The following is a 13,019-nucleotide window of genomic DNA, read 5'->3' as shown; positions in this document are numbered from 1 at the left end:
TGTCTAGCTCTCTGCGGAGGTCATCCACCAAGGCGACCAAAGCCGTCTCAGTACTGTGACCAGGCCTGAAGCCGGACTGTGAATGGTCCAGAAAATCAGTGTCGTCTAAGAATCCCTGGAGCTGAGAGGCAACCACCCTCTCCAGTACCTTGCCCAAGAAAGGGAGATTGGAAATTGGTCTATAGTTGTTAAGAGTAGACGGATCCAGGGATGCCTTTTTTAGAAAAGGCCTAATTACTGCCTGTTTTAGGCTAGATGGAAAAATCCCTTGTTCCAGAGATGAGTTGATAATTTTCTCAAGCCAAATTAACAAATCTCCCCTGGTCAGTTTGATTAACCAGGAGGGGCAAGGATCTAGGGAACAAGTGGTCGCTCTCGTAGCTCCAAGGAACTTGTCCACGTCATCAGGGCGAACAAGCCGAAACGAATCCATCAAGATCGGACAGACAGATGCCTCAGGCACCTCACCTGGCATTGCACTAACCCCAGTGTCTAACTCAGAGCGTATCCGAGCGACTTTATCTGCAAAAAAGTGCGCAAAATCGCTGCACTGGGTTGCTGGGTTGTCAGGGGTCTCCTCCCCCTGGGGAGGATGGAGGAGCTCCCCAACAACCCAAAACAACTCCGTTGGTCTATTGATTGCAGATGCTATGCGGGCAGCCGAGAAAGCCTTTCTGGCTGCCCGCAAGGCCGCAGAATAGGCCCTAATAGCAGCTCTAGCCCGTGTTCGGTCGGATACCCTACGAGTTCTCCGCCAGGAGCACTCTAGACCCCTTCTCGACCGCTTCATCACGGCCAGCTCCCTTGTGAACCAGGGAGCCCTGGTGCGTCGGCGGGTTGAGAGGGGACGTTCAGGGGCGATTGTGTCTATCGCCTTGGCCATCTCGCTGTTGTAGCGATCGACCAAGACATCAACAGGATCGTCAGCCTCAATGACAGGAAGATCCCCAAGAGACCTCAAGAAGCTGTCTGGATCCATTAGTCTCCTGGGGCGGACCTTCTTAATGGGTCCACCACCCCTGCAGAGGTTAGTGGTCACGGTAAGTCTTAAAGTGACCAGGTGATGGTCGGACCATGACAATGGAAGAATAGTTTGCTCTTCCACTCCAACCAATCCACTGTCGGCAATAAATACTAGGTCAAGGGTGTGTCCTGCCTGATGGGTGGGTCCAGAGATGACCTGGGACAGTCCCATGGTTGTCATGGCAGCCATGAAGTCCTGAGCTGCACCAGTTAAAGGGGCCTCCGTGTGAATGTTGAAGTCCCCCAGCACCACCAGGCGCTGGGAGGCCAGCACCACGCCAGAGACCACTTCTGCAAGCTCAGGGAGGGAGACTGCTGTGTCGCGGGGTGGACGGTACACCAGCAGAATCCCCAAGCTGTCCCGGACACCCACCCTCAGGTGGACACACTCAAAACCTGAGGCTTGCGGAACAGTGCACCTGGCCACGGCGATGGATTGCCGAAAGACCACCGCAACCCCTCTTCCCCGCCCCCCGAGCCTGGCCTGCTGATGCACCCCGAAACCAGGAGGACACAGCTGAGTGAGGTTAACCCCACCCAGCTCATCCAACCAGGTCTCGGTGATGCAGGCCAGGTCTGCCCTCTCATCCAGGAGTAAATCCTGGATGACGGAGGTCTTACCATTAACAGACCTGGCATTCAACAGCAGGACCTTAAGCCCGAAGGGACTGTCATGAGGACTACCACGCCTTTCCTTCTCCAGGGTCGCAAGTGTTCTATTGCGCTTCTCCCTGGGATTTTGGTGACCGCTTCTCCTCCTCCCCCACATGACCTCAATCTTTCCCCCCTGGGGACCACCCGCCCCCTCAGTAGGGTTAGGCAAGATGAAACTGCCTTTTAACGGGCCTAGTCAGCTCTCTAGAGCAGGAGAGCCGTGTTGGGACCTATCGTGCGTAGTGGCTAGAGATGTATCTTGTGAGAACAGTAGAAGAGAGTCCTCTAGGGTGTTAGGTGGACTAATAGATGGACTATAACAAGGAAGCATTTGTAGGGGGAGTTGAGAACATGAATGGGCAGAGAGATGGGGAACTAGGGGGGTCCGTGGACACATGGCTGAGATAGGGGGGGGGGTCCAGTATAAAGGATTTGGGAGAGTATGGTTACTAATAGATGTTAGCTCTAGGGGATGTGATTGTAGGTCAGGGATCAGGGGGCGAATCCAGGGGTCGAAGAAGACCCTCCTAATGCAGATGCCCCATGCTTCAAGACGATCTCTAGAGCTTAGTAACTCCTTAATGATGGACATGTCTTTAAGTGTAATTAAAAGATGCGTAGAGCGGTTGAGAGATTGAAAGTCTCTATGCAGCCAATTGAGAGATTGAATGTTAATATCTACAGGGTTCATAAATAGAATTTGGGCAAGAGACCTTAAAACCGCTATCCTTGATCCCCATTTACCCCTATTCTGCATCGAGTCTGCTACTTCAAACGCCAGTTGGTTTGGAGATAACAGGCGGTGTGTGGTGGTAGGTGGTAAAGATGGTGCAGACTCGGAAGGTATCAATGGATGGACCTTTGATTGACCTAGAACCTTATTTTCATGCCCAGGCTTCACTAGTCCTTGTACTTCTCTAGACAACTCTTCTTCTCTATTGTTCTCCCTAATTTCTAATGGGGTCACTATAGGGAGTAACTTTAGTTTCTCCTCTTCCTTGCCATCTATATCTAATGCGCACACCTCCGCATAGACCATTCATTAAAATAAACATAAAATCATAACAGATTAAAAGAGTGTTCCATGGCATCATCCATCTTATAGGTAATTAAAATTCAATTCAATTAAAATACCTCTAAAATTCCCATATATCCATAAAATGCAAGACTCAGTAAAATCAATTAAAAGCTTTTGTGAACAGGAAAGTCTTCACTCCTTTTCTAAAGGACATCAGGGAGGGAACTTACCTGATTTCTTCTCGTAGCTCGTTCAATAACTTCGGAGTTGCTCCAAAAAAAATCCTTCTCTAGAGATTTTTAACCATAGGTTATCCCTGGGTTGCATGGAGATGAGAGTCTCCTTGCTAGATCTAAGTGATCTGCTCAGTCTGTATCGTAGGACATGGTCTCAAGTAACCTGGGCTTAACCTAGGGCTTTACAGGTTAAAACTAGCACCTTAAATTGGGCCTGGAAACAAATTGGTAGCCAGTGGAGCTGCTTCAACAGAGGAGTGGTATGCTCCCTGGAATTGGCTCTGGTGAGAAGCCTGGCTGCCGTTCTCTGATCAAATTGAAGCTTTTTAAGGGCAGTCCCACATAAAGCACATTGCAGTAGTCCCAACAGGATGTAACCATTGCATGTGCAAGTCAGATTTCTCCCAAGTACGGGCACAGCTGGTGCACAGGTTTTAATTGTGCAAAGGCAGTCCTGATCACTGTCATCACCTGAACTTCTGGGTTTAAGGTGGAATTCAGAATCACCCCCAGACTGCGTACCTGAGATTTTAGGGGAAGTGTAACTCCGTCTAACTCAAGTTGTGATCCTTTTCTCAGATTGATCTTACGCGAGACTAGAAGTACCTCCATCTTATCTGGATTAAGCTTTTAATTTGTTTGCCCTCATCCAGTCCATTATCACCCTCAGACACTGGTTTAGGTGCAGAACTGCTTCCTTGGCATCCGATGGAAAGGAGTTGTAGAACTGGGCATCATCCGCATAGAGATGGTACTGAATTCCAAAATTCCGGATTATCTCTCCCAGCGGTTTCATGTAGATGTTAAATAGCATTGGGGATAAAGCCCTACGGGGCCCCACAATTCACAGGTCATGGGACAGAGCAAGACTCGCCCAGCACCACCTTCTGGGCGTGGTCTGTAATAAAGGACTGTAACCATTGCAACACAGTGCCTCCTAATCCCATCCCTGCCAGTCGCTCAAGATGGATACAATGGTCGATGGTATCAAAAACAGCTGAGAGGGTTAGTAGAACCAGCAGGGTCACACTCCCCCTGTGTAGTTCCCCCCGTAGATCATCCACCAAGGCAACCAAAGCCATTTCTGTCCCATGTCCCAGCCTGAAGCCGGATTGAAATGGGTCTAGAAAATCAGAGTCATCCAAAAATCTCTGTAGTTTTTTGGCCACCACCCATTCCAAGATGTTACTAATAAATAGGAGGCGTCCAAATCATCACAAATCTGACTGATCTTATTGGCAAAGTGGCAAGTGAATGAAATAAGTGGTCCTCTGCTTTAGAGTTTAAAAGCCCTTTGACTACCCTGAAAAGTTCTGAGGACCTATTATTGGCAGCCACAATAGATGATGAATACATGACTTTTTTCGCTGCCTCAGTAGCTCCGCCATAAGCCTTTTGATGGTGCCTAGACTTTAGAAGATCGAATTAGTTCCGATTCTTTTGCCACTTGCGCGCTAGACTCCTCCCCTTCTGTTTAATTGCTAGTAGCTCCTTGGGAGAACCAAGGGGCCGCTTTAGCTCTGCATTTGGGATGGGGACGTTTCGAAGCGATTGTATTGATAGCCCTGGCCACCTCCGTATTTCAGAGATTGACCAGAGCATCAATAGAATTGCATATCCTGGTAGCTGGAAAGTCTCCAAGAGACATCAAGAATCCGTTCAGATCCATAAGCCTCCTGGGGTGGACCATCTTAATGGGTCCTCCACCTCTGCGGGGGGAAGGGGGGTCCCAGTGAGTCTAAACCTGACCAAGGAATGATCTGATCATGACAAAGGGACTACTAAGAGCTCCTCCAACATCAGATTCTGTCTCCCTTTCGCTCTCTGAGATGAACACCAGATCCAAAGTGTGTTCCACTTTATGAGTGGAGTCAGCTATCACTTGGAACAGCCCCATGGTTGTCATGGAGGCCATGAAGTCCTGAGCCATGAAATCGTGGTAGGAATTAAACGTTCAGTACTGCCTAATTCAATGAAAAGACCCTACCAGATGGGCAGTTAATAGTTATCTGCCAGTATGTGAGCAGCCTGAGTCAAAACTTTTGCAGGGCATGACTGCTGTTATAATAGCCCACTGGCATCTGTAGGAACCTGCTCCCTCAAATGATGGGACAGGAAGGATTATTTTAGGCCAAGAGACAGAAAATGCAGTTCACTCAAGTACAAGGATCATTCCCTGTATGGAGAATATGTTGGGGCTGGGGATAGGCAGATGGTGTTCAGGATAAAGTTATGGCCTCAGTATTTGCAAAAGCATCTCTATAGCTGTGAGCCACCTGCATGCTTCCCTTACCTCCTGCAAAACAGGCGACAGATTGATGCTTCTTGATTTTTCCTGTGTGGTCATTAATTGTATCTTGTATTTGACAGACATCACCCTACAGTGGCTTATTCAGCACTCAAAGTCCCGGCGAAGCTGAGAACCCTTTGGCCAGATCTTGGATCGGGAAGATGCCATTGTAAAAGCCCAAACGCACCTCCTTCCTCTTTCCTCCATCTCCTGCTCTTTCCATCCCTTTTGCCCACATCCCTTTCCCTAGATGGGTATTTTTAGGGGACCCCAAACTCCTCTTCTGCTGACATTGAACTCCTGTTTTTATTGTAAAGAAACTGTCTCCCCCCCCCCCTTCCCTTGCTCCTTACTCTGGTTTTGGCACTGTTCTGTTGTTGTCGGTGTGTGTACAGTATATATATATATATGTATATATATTTTAATTTTTTAATTTAAGCAATTAACGCTGTTACTAAAAGGGGCCTGTGAGCTGTCAAAGGGGCAGTGGCAAACAGAAGGGGCAGGGAACTACCTAACACAGTATTGGGAGTGTTGCAAAGCCACTGGGCAGTTGGGCCCTTGCTAGGAATGAAGCATGGCTTTGGATCCCACAAAAGACCTCCTTCTCTTCTCTCCTGTCTTTCTCCCTCTGTGTCAGAATCTAATGCACTCTGCCCCCTCTGCTTCTTTCTCTGCTGCTCCAAGCTGCTCAGTAGTACGGGTGTGGAATGAGCCCCTGGGAAAGGCTCAGAAAGCAGTATTGATCACATTTAGTCTTCTGGTATAAGGCTTTAGAGGCAAGTTGGTGTCATCTCATTCCCCCGCCCCCTAAATCCCAGGGGAGTTAAAAAACATCATCGTGGTTTCAAGCAACTCACACTATATGTCTCCTTCTCAGTTTGTTCCTGAGATCTCTGAGTTTCATTGTCTGCCTTTGTCCTGCACCATCTCCTATCTGGAGTGGATTGGGAGCTGTCGATTTTTACAAGCCTGTTTGTAAGTCTCCCTTCTCTTTCGGGCAGGAGTCTTTCTGTAGGTATGGGGTCAGCATCCAAACAGAAGTATACAGTGTGACACACACACACATATACAGTGGTTGTATAAAGGTACAATCTCAGTGTAGAGTTTTTGTGTGTGCTACCAAAGAAATCACATCTGAAGTGACAGGGCTCATGAAGACTCTTCCTAGGCCTTCCCCTTGAAAAAATCCCCATGTAGATTTTTCAGCATATGGTTAGGGGGATTGCTTTATGTACATGTTCTCCTGGGATGCTTGGACTCCCCTGATGTGGATTAAAGAACAGAAATGACAGGAGATGGGAGTGATGCTCTATCCAGCTTGCAAGTGTTTTTGCCATCACAGCCTGGTCTAAGAGCAGTGCTTGGGCCTTTTTGGGCCTTTGTTAAGTCAGTTGAAGAGGAGTGAGGGAACCTTGATCTTTGGTGTGTGCACACAAGTTTGCATGAGAAGGTTGTGCTTCACTATGTGCTGGACAACACAGTGCCAGAGTTTCTAGCTAAGGAGGTCCATGCAGGCTGACAGAGCTGGCCACTGTCACATGTTCTCTGTCTGCTCCTCTTGGGATTTAGAGCAACTGCAGTAGGGTATCCAGGAAGGGGTTATGGGAAGGGTCATCAGGCTTCATGTGTTGGCCACTTTGTCTCCCTGTTAAGGGCAGCTGATTATAGGCCACGTGTGGTCATGTCTTCCTCTGCCTGGTTTAAGCAACTGACAGGTGTGAGACTGCAGAGCCCTTCCTGCCCTTGCCTGGCTCTTTCCTGCTCAAAGCTGCTTCTGAGGTTGGGAGGTGGCTTTCTAATTGCATCTTTTCTTCTCCCCATCTTTTCTCATTTTCACAGATTTGCACAAGGAGATATTTTACTTTTTTATTTAATGAACTGTAAAGTGTCATTTATTCCTTTTTTAAATATATTTTGGCTCATATTTTGACCTTCTCTGTTGGGAAATGAATCTTGTAACAGTACATTTTTGCCTCCTAATAACAATAAATTAACAATTTTGTGTTGGTGGTGGTTGCATTGTGATTGTCTTTGCTCTGAATTGGGTCATGGTCACTCTGTTACATTTTGTTTGAACCTGCTACCTCTACAGACTTAGTTTAGTAACTAAAACTTTCTTCCCTTGAAGGCAGAACCTATGCAAGAGAAAAAATGACACAGCAAGGAGACCAGAAGGCCTAAATACTCCAAAAGCACAAGATTTCATCTGTTATGTATATATATGTTCCTTCATGTTGCCTGTTGACTTATGATAACAACATGAATTTCATAGGATTTTCTTTGCCAAGGAATACTCAGAGAAGGGTTTACCAGTTCCTTCATCTGAAACATAGCTCACAGCAGCTAGTATTCATCAGTGGTCTCTCCCCAAGTACTACCCAGGGTTAACCCTGTTTAGCTTCCTAGATCAGACAACACAATAAAGAAACAAGAGCTTATCTTTAGATACTTGCAAGTGCCTCTGGGAGTCATACAAATTGATGGGATCTGAACTGACTGTATGGATCTTCTTGGATTTCCTTCATCTCTAAAACATGAACAGGTGAACAGCAAAAAAAGCTGTGTAGTTCTGTGTTGTGAATTCCTTCACTGGCAAGTGATTGGACTGACACATACATGCATGCTTTGGATACCATAGGGAAGAGTTAACTTCTCTTGTTTTGCTGTCTGTGCCCCTGTTCAGACGATTTCAACTCACTTTCTGCCCCTTTGATAATTGGATTTTGAAAAATGTGGCTTGTTGTGGAAACAAGGATTGGTGAGAAAGCTTCAGTGGAGACACCTTTTCCCCACAATAACTTTTTCAGGAGTGAATTTCCCTTCCTAGGGGTAGATTTCTCTCATTTTATATAGCCTCACCCCAGTTCTTGACTATTAGTCATCTGTAAGTCAGATGTTTGTAACTCGGGGACTGCCTATACACCATCTTTCTGTGTCTCTGTGTATGTTGCTACTCTTGTACATACATTTTCCCTCTATCTCGTGGGTTTATAAAGAATAGGGTCCCTCTTTTTTCTGGATGGCTTTGACCATTCTGACATGATCAGGAATGGTGAATGAGCCAGACATCACTCTTACGATAAGAGTGAATCTGTGGCCAAGAAGGTGACAAGCATTGAGCAGCAGCAAGGAGTGAATTATCAACCCCAATGAACTAATGAAGTTTTGCTGGGAATTCAGACACTGCAATTGTATTAGTCTCCAAGATGTGTCACACTTTGCCAAAAATGTGTTCATGTTGCTACAGATGAATATAGCTAGCCTTCTGGAATCTCATTTATTAGCAGTATCTTTCTCATATGTTAACCAGGTTTAGAAGTGCTAGATTTTACACTTATTTTTTATTTTAATCCACTTCTGTATATATGTTAATTTAATAAATAAGCATAAGAATCACTTCTGGATTAGATCAGAGAATGATAACCAAGTGAATGTTACTGGGGAGACTCACAAATGGAGCGTGATAGACCCATTGCAAGGCACATAACTTCCTCATCAGCCTGACCTTGTCTTGAATATAAAAAGGTATCAGCTTATCTGTCACCTTGTCAGTAATGCACTGATAGAGATATGTGGGTGTCCGAATGTGGTTTGATTTTACCTGCCATCATCTGGCCATTAGCCATGCTGGTTGAAGATTTTGGACTTCACTATCATCTGGACAACCACTTTCCCCTTCACTAAAAAAGCCATTATTGATTTAATTACCTTATCTATTCATCTTAACAAGTCTTTGTCCCAGGTTGAATTGTTTCCTGAGATCATTTGCTGTGGAATCTTTCCTTGCCACAAATTTTTGTGGAACACATTCTTGACCATATTCAGACCTCACTGTTCTTTGCCTTCAAGTTGCCTGTCGACTTATAGCAATATATACTTAATATACTTTGTAGGTTTTTCTTAGGCAAGGACTACTCCAGAACTGGTTTTGCCAGTGCTTTCCTCTGAAATACAATACAACCCCCTTATCCATGGATTTGATATTCATGATTTCACTTAGCTACCCTTTGAGAATATTCCCCCCTGAAGCCTCTCTAAACTCTTCAGTGTGGTTTTATGGTGTGCTTCCAGCCAAAGTAAAATCAAAATGCAGGCTTCACTGTTATCCAGTTTCAGGTTTTGATGGTGAGGTCTTGAAGCATATCCCCTACATATATGGGAGGTTGTACTGTATAGCCTATAGCACCTGGCATTTGTTGGTAATCTTCCATCCAAGTACTAACTAGGTCTTTACATCACTCAAACATACCCAATGTTCTATCTCAGATAGGGAAAGGAGAGGTCTTACAATACTTCCGTCAAATAAAACACTGGATTTTTGCCAGAGAAAGAAGCAGTCTTGGGGAGGGGGGGGGGGGCAGGCGGTCCCTGCTCTTCCCTGCACAGAGGCTATTCATAATTGGCGATATACAATGATGTAAAGAAACAAGTAAAATGGTGATAAACTGTTAATGATCTTACTCAGGAATGTCTGATACACTCCCAAGGAAACTATTTGAAATTAAAAACACCAGCCAAATAATTTTCAAAACCTTCAATGCTGGTTCGTGGTTAACTGGTTTCTCTTATTGCAAAGAATGGACCGTGAACTCTGTTCAGTTCTAATACTTAGAATAAATGTCTGTATTATTTAATAGTATGTGTAGATCTTTATATGTGAGAGCTGGACCATTAGGAATGCTGAATGAAGGAAGACAGGCTTTTGAACTGTGGTGTTGGAGAGGAAAATTCTGAATGTGTCTTGGACTGCAAGAAGATCCAGCCAGTTCATACTCCAGGAAATAATGCCCAGCTGCTCATTGGAGGGAATGATATTAGATGCAAAGATGAAGTACTTTGGCCACATAATGAGAAGACAGGAAAGCTTGGAAAAGATGGTGCTGGGGAAAATGGAAGGAAAAAGGAAGAGGGGCCGACCTAGGGCAAGATGGATGGATGTTATTCTTGAAGTGACTGGCTTGACCTTGAAGGAGCTGTGGGTAGCGACTGCCAACAGAGAGTTCTGGTGTGGGCTATTCCATGAAGTCATGAAGAGTCGGAAGCAACTGAACGAATAAACAACAAGATCTTTATAGGGCCCTGGTTGGTGGATCTCTTGGTTTTTTTTAGTAAAATAAATAATCCCGCATTGTAATGTATTAAGATCCCAACACAATTCGACTGCTTTCCATTTGTATTTCTGCTTTTTCACTTGTGTATATTGGATTTTAGGAAAGTTGGTCCCATCCTAGGAATTGTCTGTTATTTAATTTGATGTTCTTTCTTTAATCCAGTATTGGTGGCTGTGCAAATAATTGCCATCTAGCCTTTGGCTACTGGGATTATTCCAGATCCTATTTCCCTTCCAGCAGTAGCATTCTGAGCTCAAAATCCCAGCAGGGGTAACACAGTATGTTAAGTGCTTTCTCTTACACAGTTGAGTGAGGAGATGACCTTTCTGGCTACCCATTCCTGACCCCAACATCTCTCAAATGTTAAGGCACACTAGCCTCCTCCCGCTGTCCCTCTTCCCACAAACTTCAATTTTCCAGCCAGGCTTGGTCTTGGATGGTATCTTTCCCTCCCTCTCATCCATTCTCCACCCCCAGATCTCTAACCAACCAGAAGCCATTGAAACAAGCTGAGCATTGTTCTTGCTTGGCCCTTGCTCAGGGTAAACCAGCAGGGGGAAAACACTGTATGAATAGCAGCTTCCATCCATTCCCTCCTGTCCTCTTAGATATTCAGGTCACATCAGTGCTTAGGCTGCACACAAGCCCCTCACCCACCCTGGCAGGCTGTGAATCAAGAGTCTTGATTCAAGACAGTGACCTCTCTTCCTGGGTCTCTGTCACTAACATTTAGGCTTGTTGTACTCGCTAGGAATATTTCCAGGTTTGTTGTTTGTACATTGTCCTCAATGTAGCTAATCGTGCACCTTCTACCTGAAGGCAGGGGATATGTCGCCCTCCTGGCAGATGCCAGACTATATGGCTGGGGCTGATGGGAGTCAGAATCCAGGGAAGTTGAGAAGGTTGTGCATGCTTGTACAACATAAGTTGTCACAAGGGAATCCTATTCAGCACAAAAAACGCACCACGTGTATACTGTCCTTTGGGTCACTCGCAACCAGCCGAAGGGGAAGAAATGTCGGCCTGGCTGATTGTGAACAGCTTTTCCTGTTTCCTTTGAAATGAATGCGTCTACTAAGTAACCATGATTTCAGTCCTTTCATCTACATGTCCAACTCGTTTCTCCTTCCTTCCACAATGGGTATAAGGAAAGGACCGTGTGCAGTCAATTGCCAAAAAAGTGCTAGATATTCTTCAGACATAAAAAAATTAGTGATGCTTCAATAGTGCTGCAAGTGCTTATTAACTGATGACAGCATAGATCAGAGAGCAAAATGGACAGTATATAAGCTGGAAGGCCAGAAATTTTTTAAAATCCACCAGCATTCTGCATTTGTTGTTTCTGTTTGTAATGTTTATTTCTGCAGTCAGTTTCTGCAGCCACGGTTTGACATGAGTTTTATGGCCCTTGAAATATGCTAATGTTTTATATGGGTTGCAAGATGAAAGTCCATTGCTCTGCTTAATGTAGTTCTCCCCATCCTGATGTTTTATTTATGTGTTTACATTTTTATCAGCCCCATACTAGTGGTGGATAATGGGAGCTGAAGGGGGCATTAATTTAGTGAGAATCTAGTACAGTGCTGTTCATATTGTTCTTTGTGTGGCTTGGAACATCTCAATAGATTTTTTAAAATCCCAAATGTTAGATGCTTCTGTAGAATCGAGGTTGACTGCTAGGACTGCTACTTATGCCCACTCAGTGAAGAGAGAGTTGAGGCAACAGGAAGAGCACAGGTTGAAGCCCAAAGTCGACAGCCATTTACCTCAGAAGTCAGGATCAAATTAGGTTGGTCAAGATATGCTGAAAGCAAAGTGTAGAACCTTTGACTTACTTTTGGTTCTCCATTAACCAGAAAAGATGTCAGTAAGTCCATTGACAGTGAAATATCTCCTAAGGCAAGATGACTATGGTTGAATCAGTCTTTCCTCACCAGAAGCCAAGGTAGGCAACTGGGAAAAGCAGCTTCCAAAGAGATATTCTAAACTGAGTGGACAACAACATCTATTATGTCCCAATGAAAATGTTTTCTGTATAAACGCCAACTCTTAAAAGCATAGAGGAGAAATTCCTGTGGCTATTGAGTTTTAAAATTTATTTTTGGGATTTGATAAGCCTAAAAGATGTTTGGAATTTGGCCCTCTGTTTCCACACATGCCACTAACAATTTCCCCGTACATGTTTGAATGTGCTGTAAAGTGCAAAATCACTTTATGTTTAATGAACAGGTCAATCCAATAGATCCCACCAATGCCCCATGCTGGCTGGGTGCATGTCTTAGAGTGCTCTCAGAATTTTTGCAACATGAGTTGTGTAAAAGATGAATCAGATTCTATACCATCAAAAGCATTCCCTAAAAGTGACTGCTCAATATCAAACACTGCATTACATTTTTCTCGCTCCCTTGTGACAGTTACATTTTCTGACTTCAGTGACCTATCTGGCTAAAGCTATCTGGATTCATTGTTTCCCACACTCCAGCTGGGTAGGTGTTGTGGCTGTGGATGATTTTGCAGTGGTCTGACTCCCGTAGCACTGACCTCACAGCTCTTCCTCCTTCCCCCCAAACCCCTCCCCCCCCCAAAAAACCCCCCCTTCTTTAGGTCTTATCCAAAGTGATGAATAGTTCAAGAGCAACGGGATGGTCCTCTGTCCAGAAAGAGATAAAATGCCATTACCTAGT

General features: G+C 44.9%; 1 protein-coding gene across 1 annotated transcript in view; it reads left to right on the top strand.

Annotated features, from left to right (window-relative positions):
- Nucleotides 1–7,230, top strand: part of arl8a (ADP ribosylation factor like GTPase 8A) — a 53,054-nt gene extending 45,824 nt beyond the window's left edge. The window contains exon 7 of the mRNA XM_003220574.4: nucleotides 5,302–7,230. Within this exon, the coding sequence (XP_003220622.3) occupies nucleotides 5,302–5,351 (50 nt within the window). The 3' untranslated portion in view covers nucleotides 5,352–7,230. The remainder of the gene's footprint in view (nucleotides 1–5,301) is intronic.
- The last annotated feature ends 5,789 nt before the right edge of the window (nucleotides 7,231–13,019 follow it).

This window comes from Anolis carolinensis, chromosome 4 (genome assembly GCF_035594765.1).
Source record: "Anolis carolinensis isolate JA03-04 chromosome 4, rAnoCar3.1.pri, whole genome shotgun sequence".
Lineage (NCBI taxonomy): Eukaryota > Metazoa > Chordata > Lepidosauria > Squamata > Dactyloidae > Anolis > Anolis carolinensis.
This window is presented reverse-complemented; position numbering and strand designations above follow the sequence as displayed.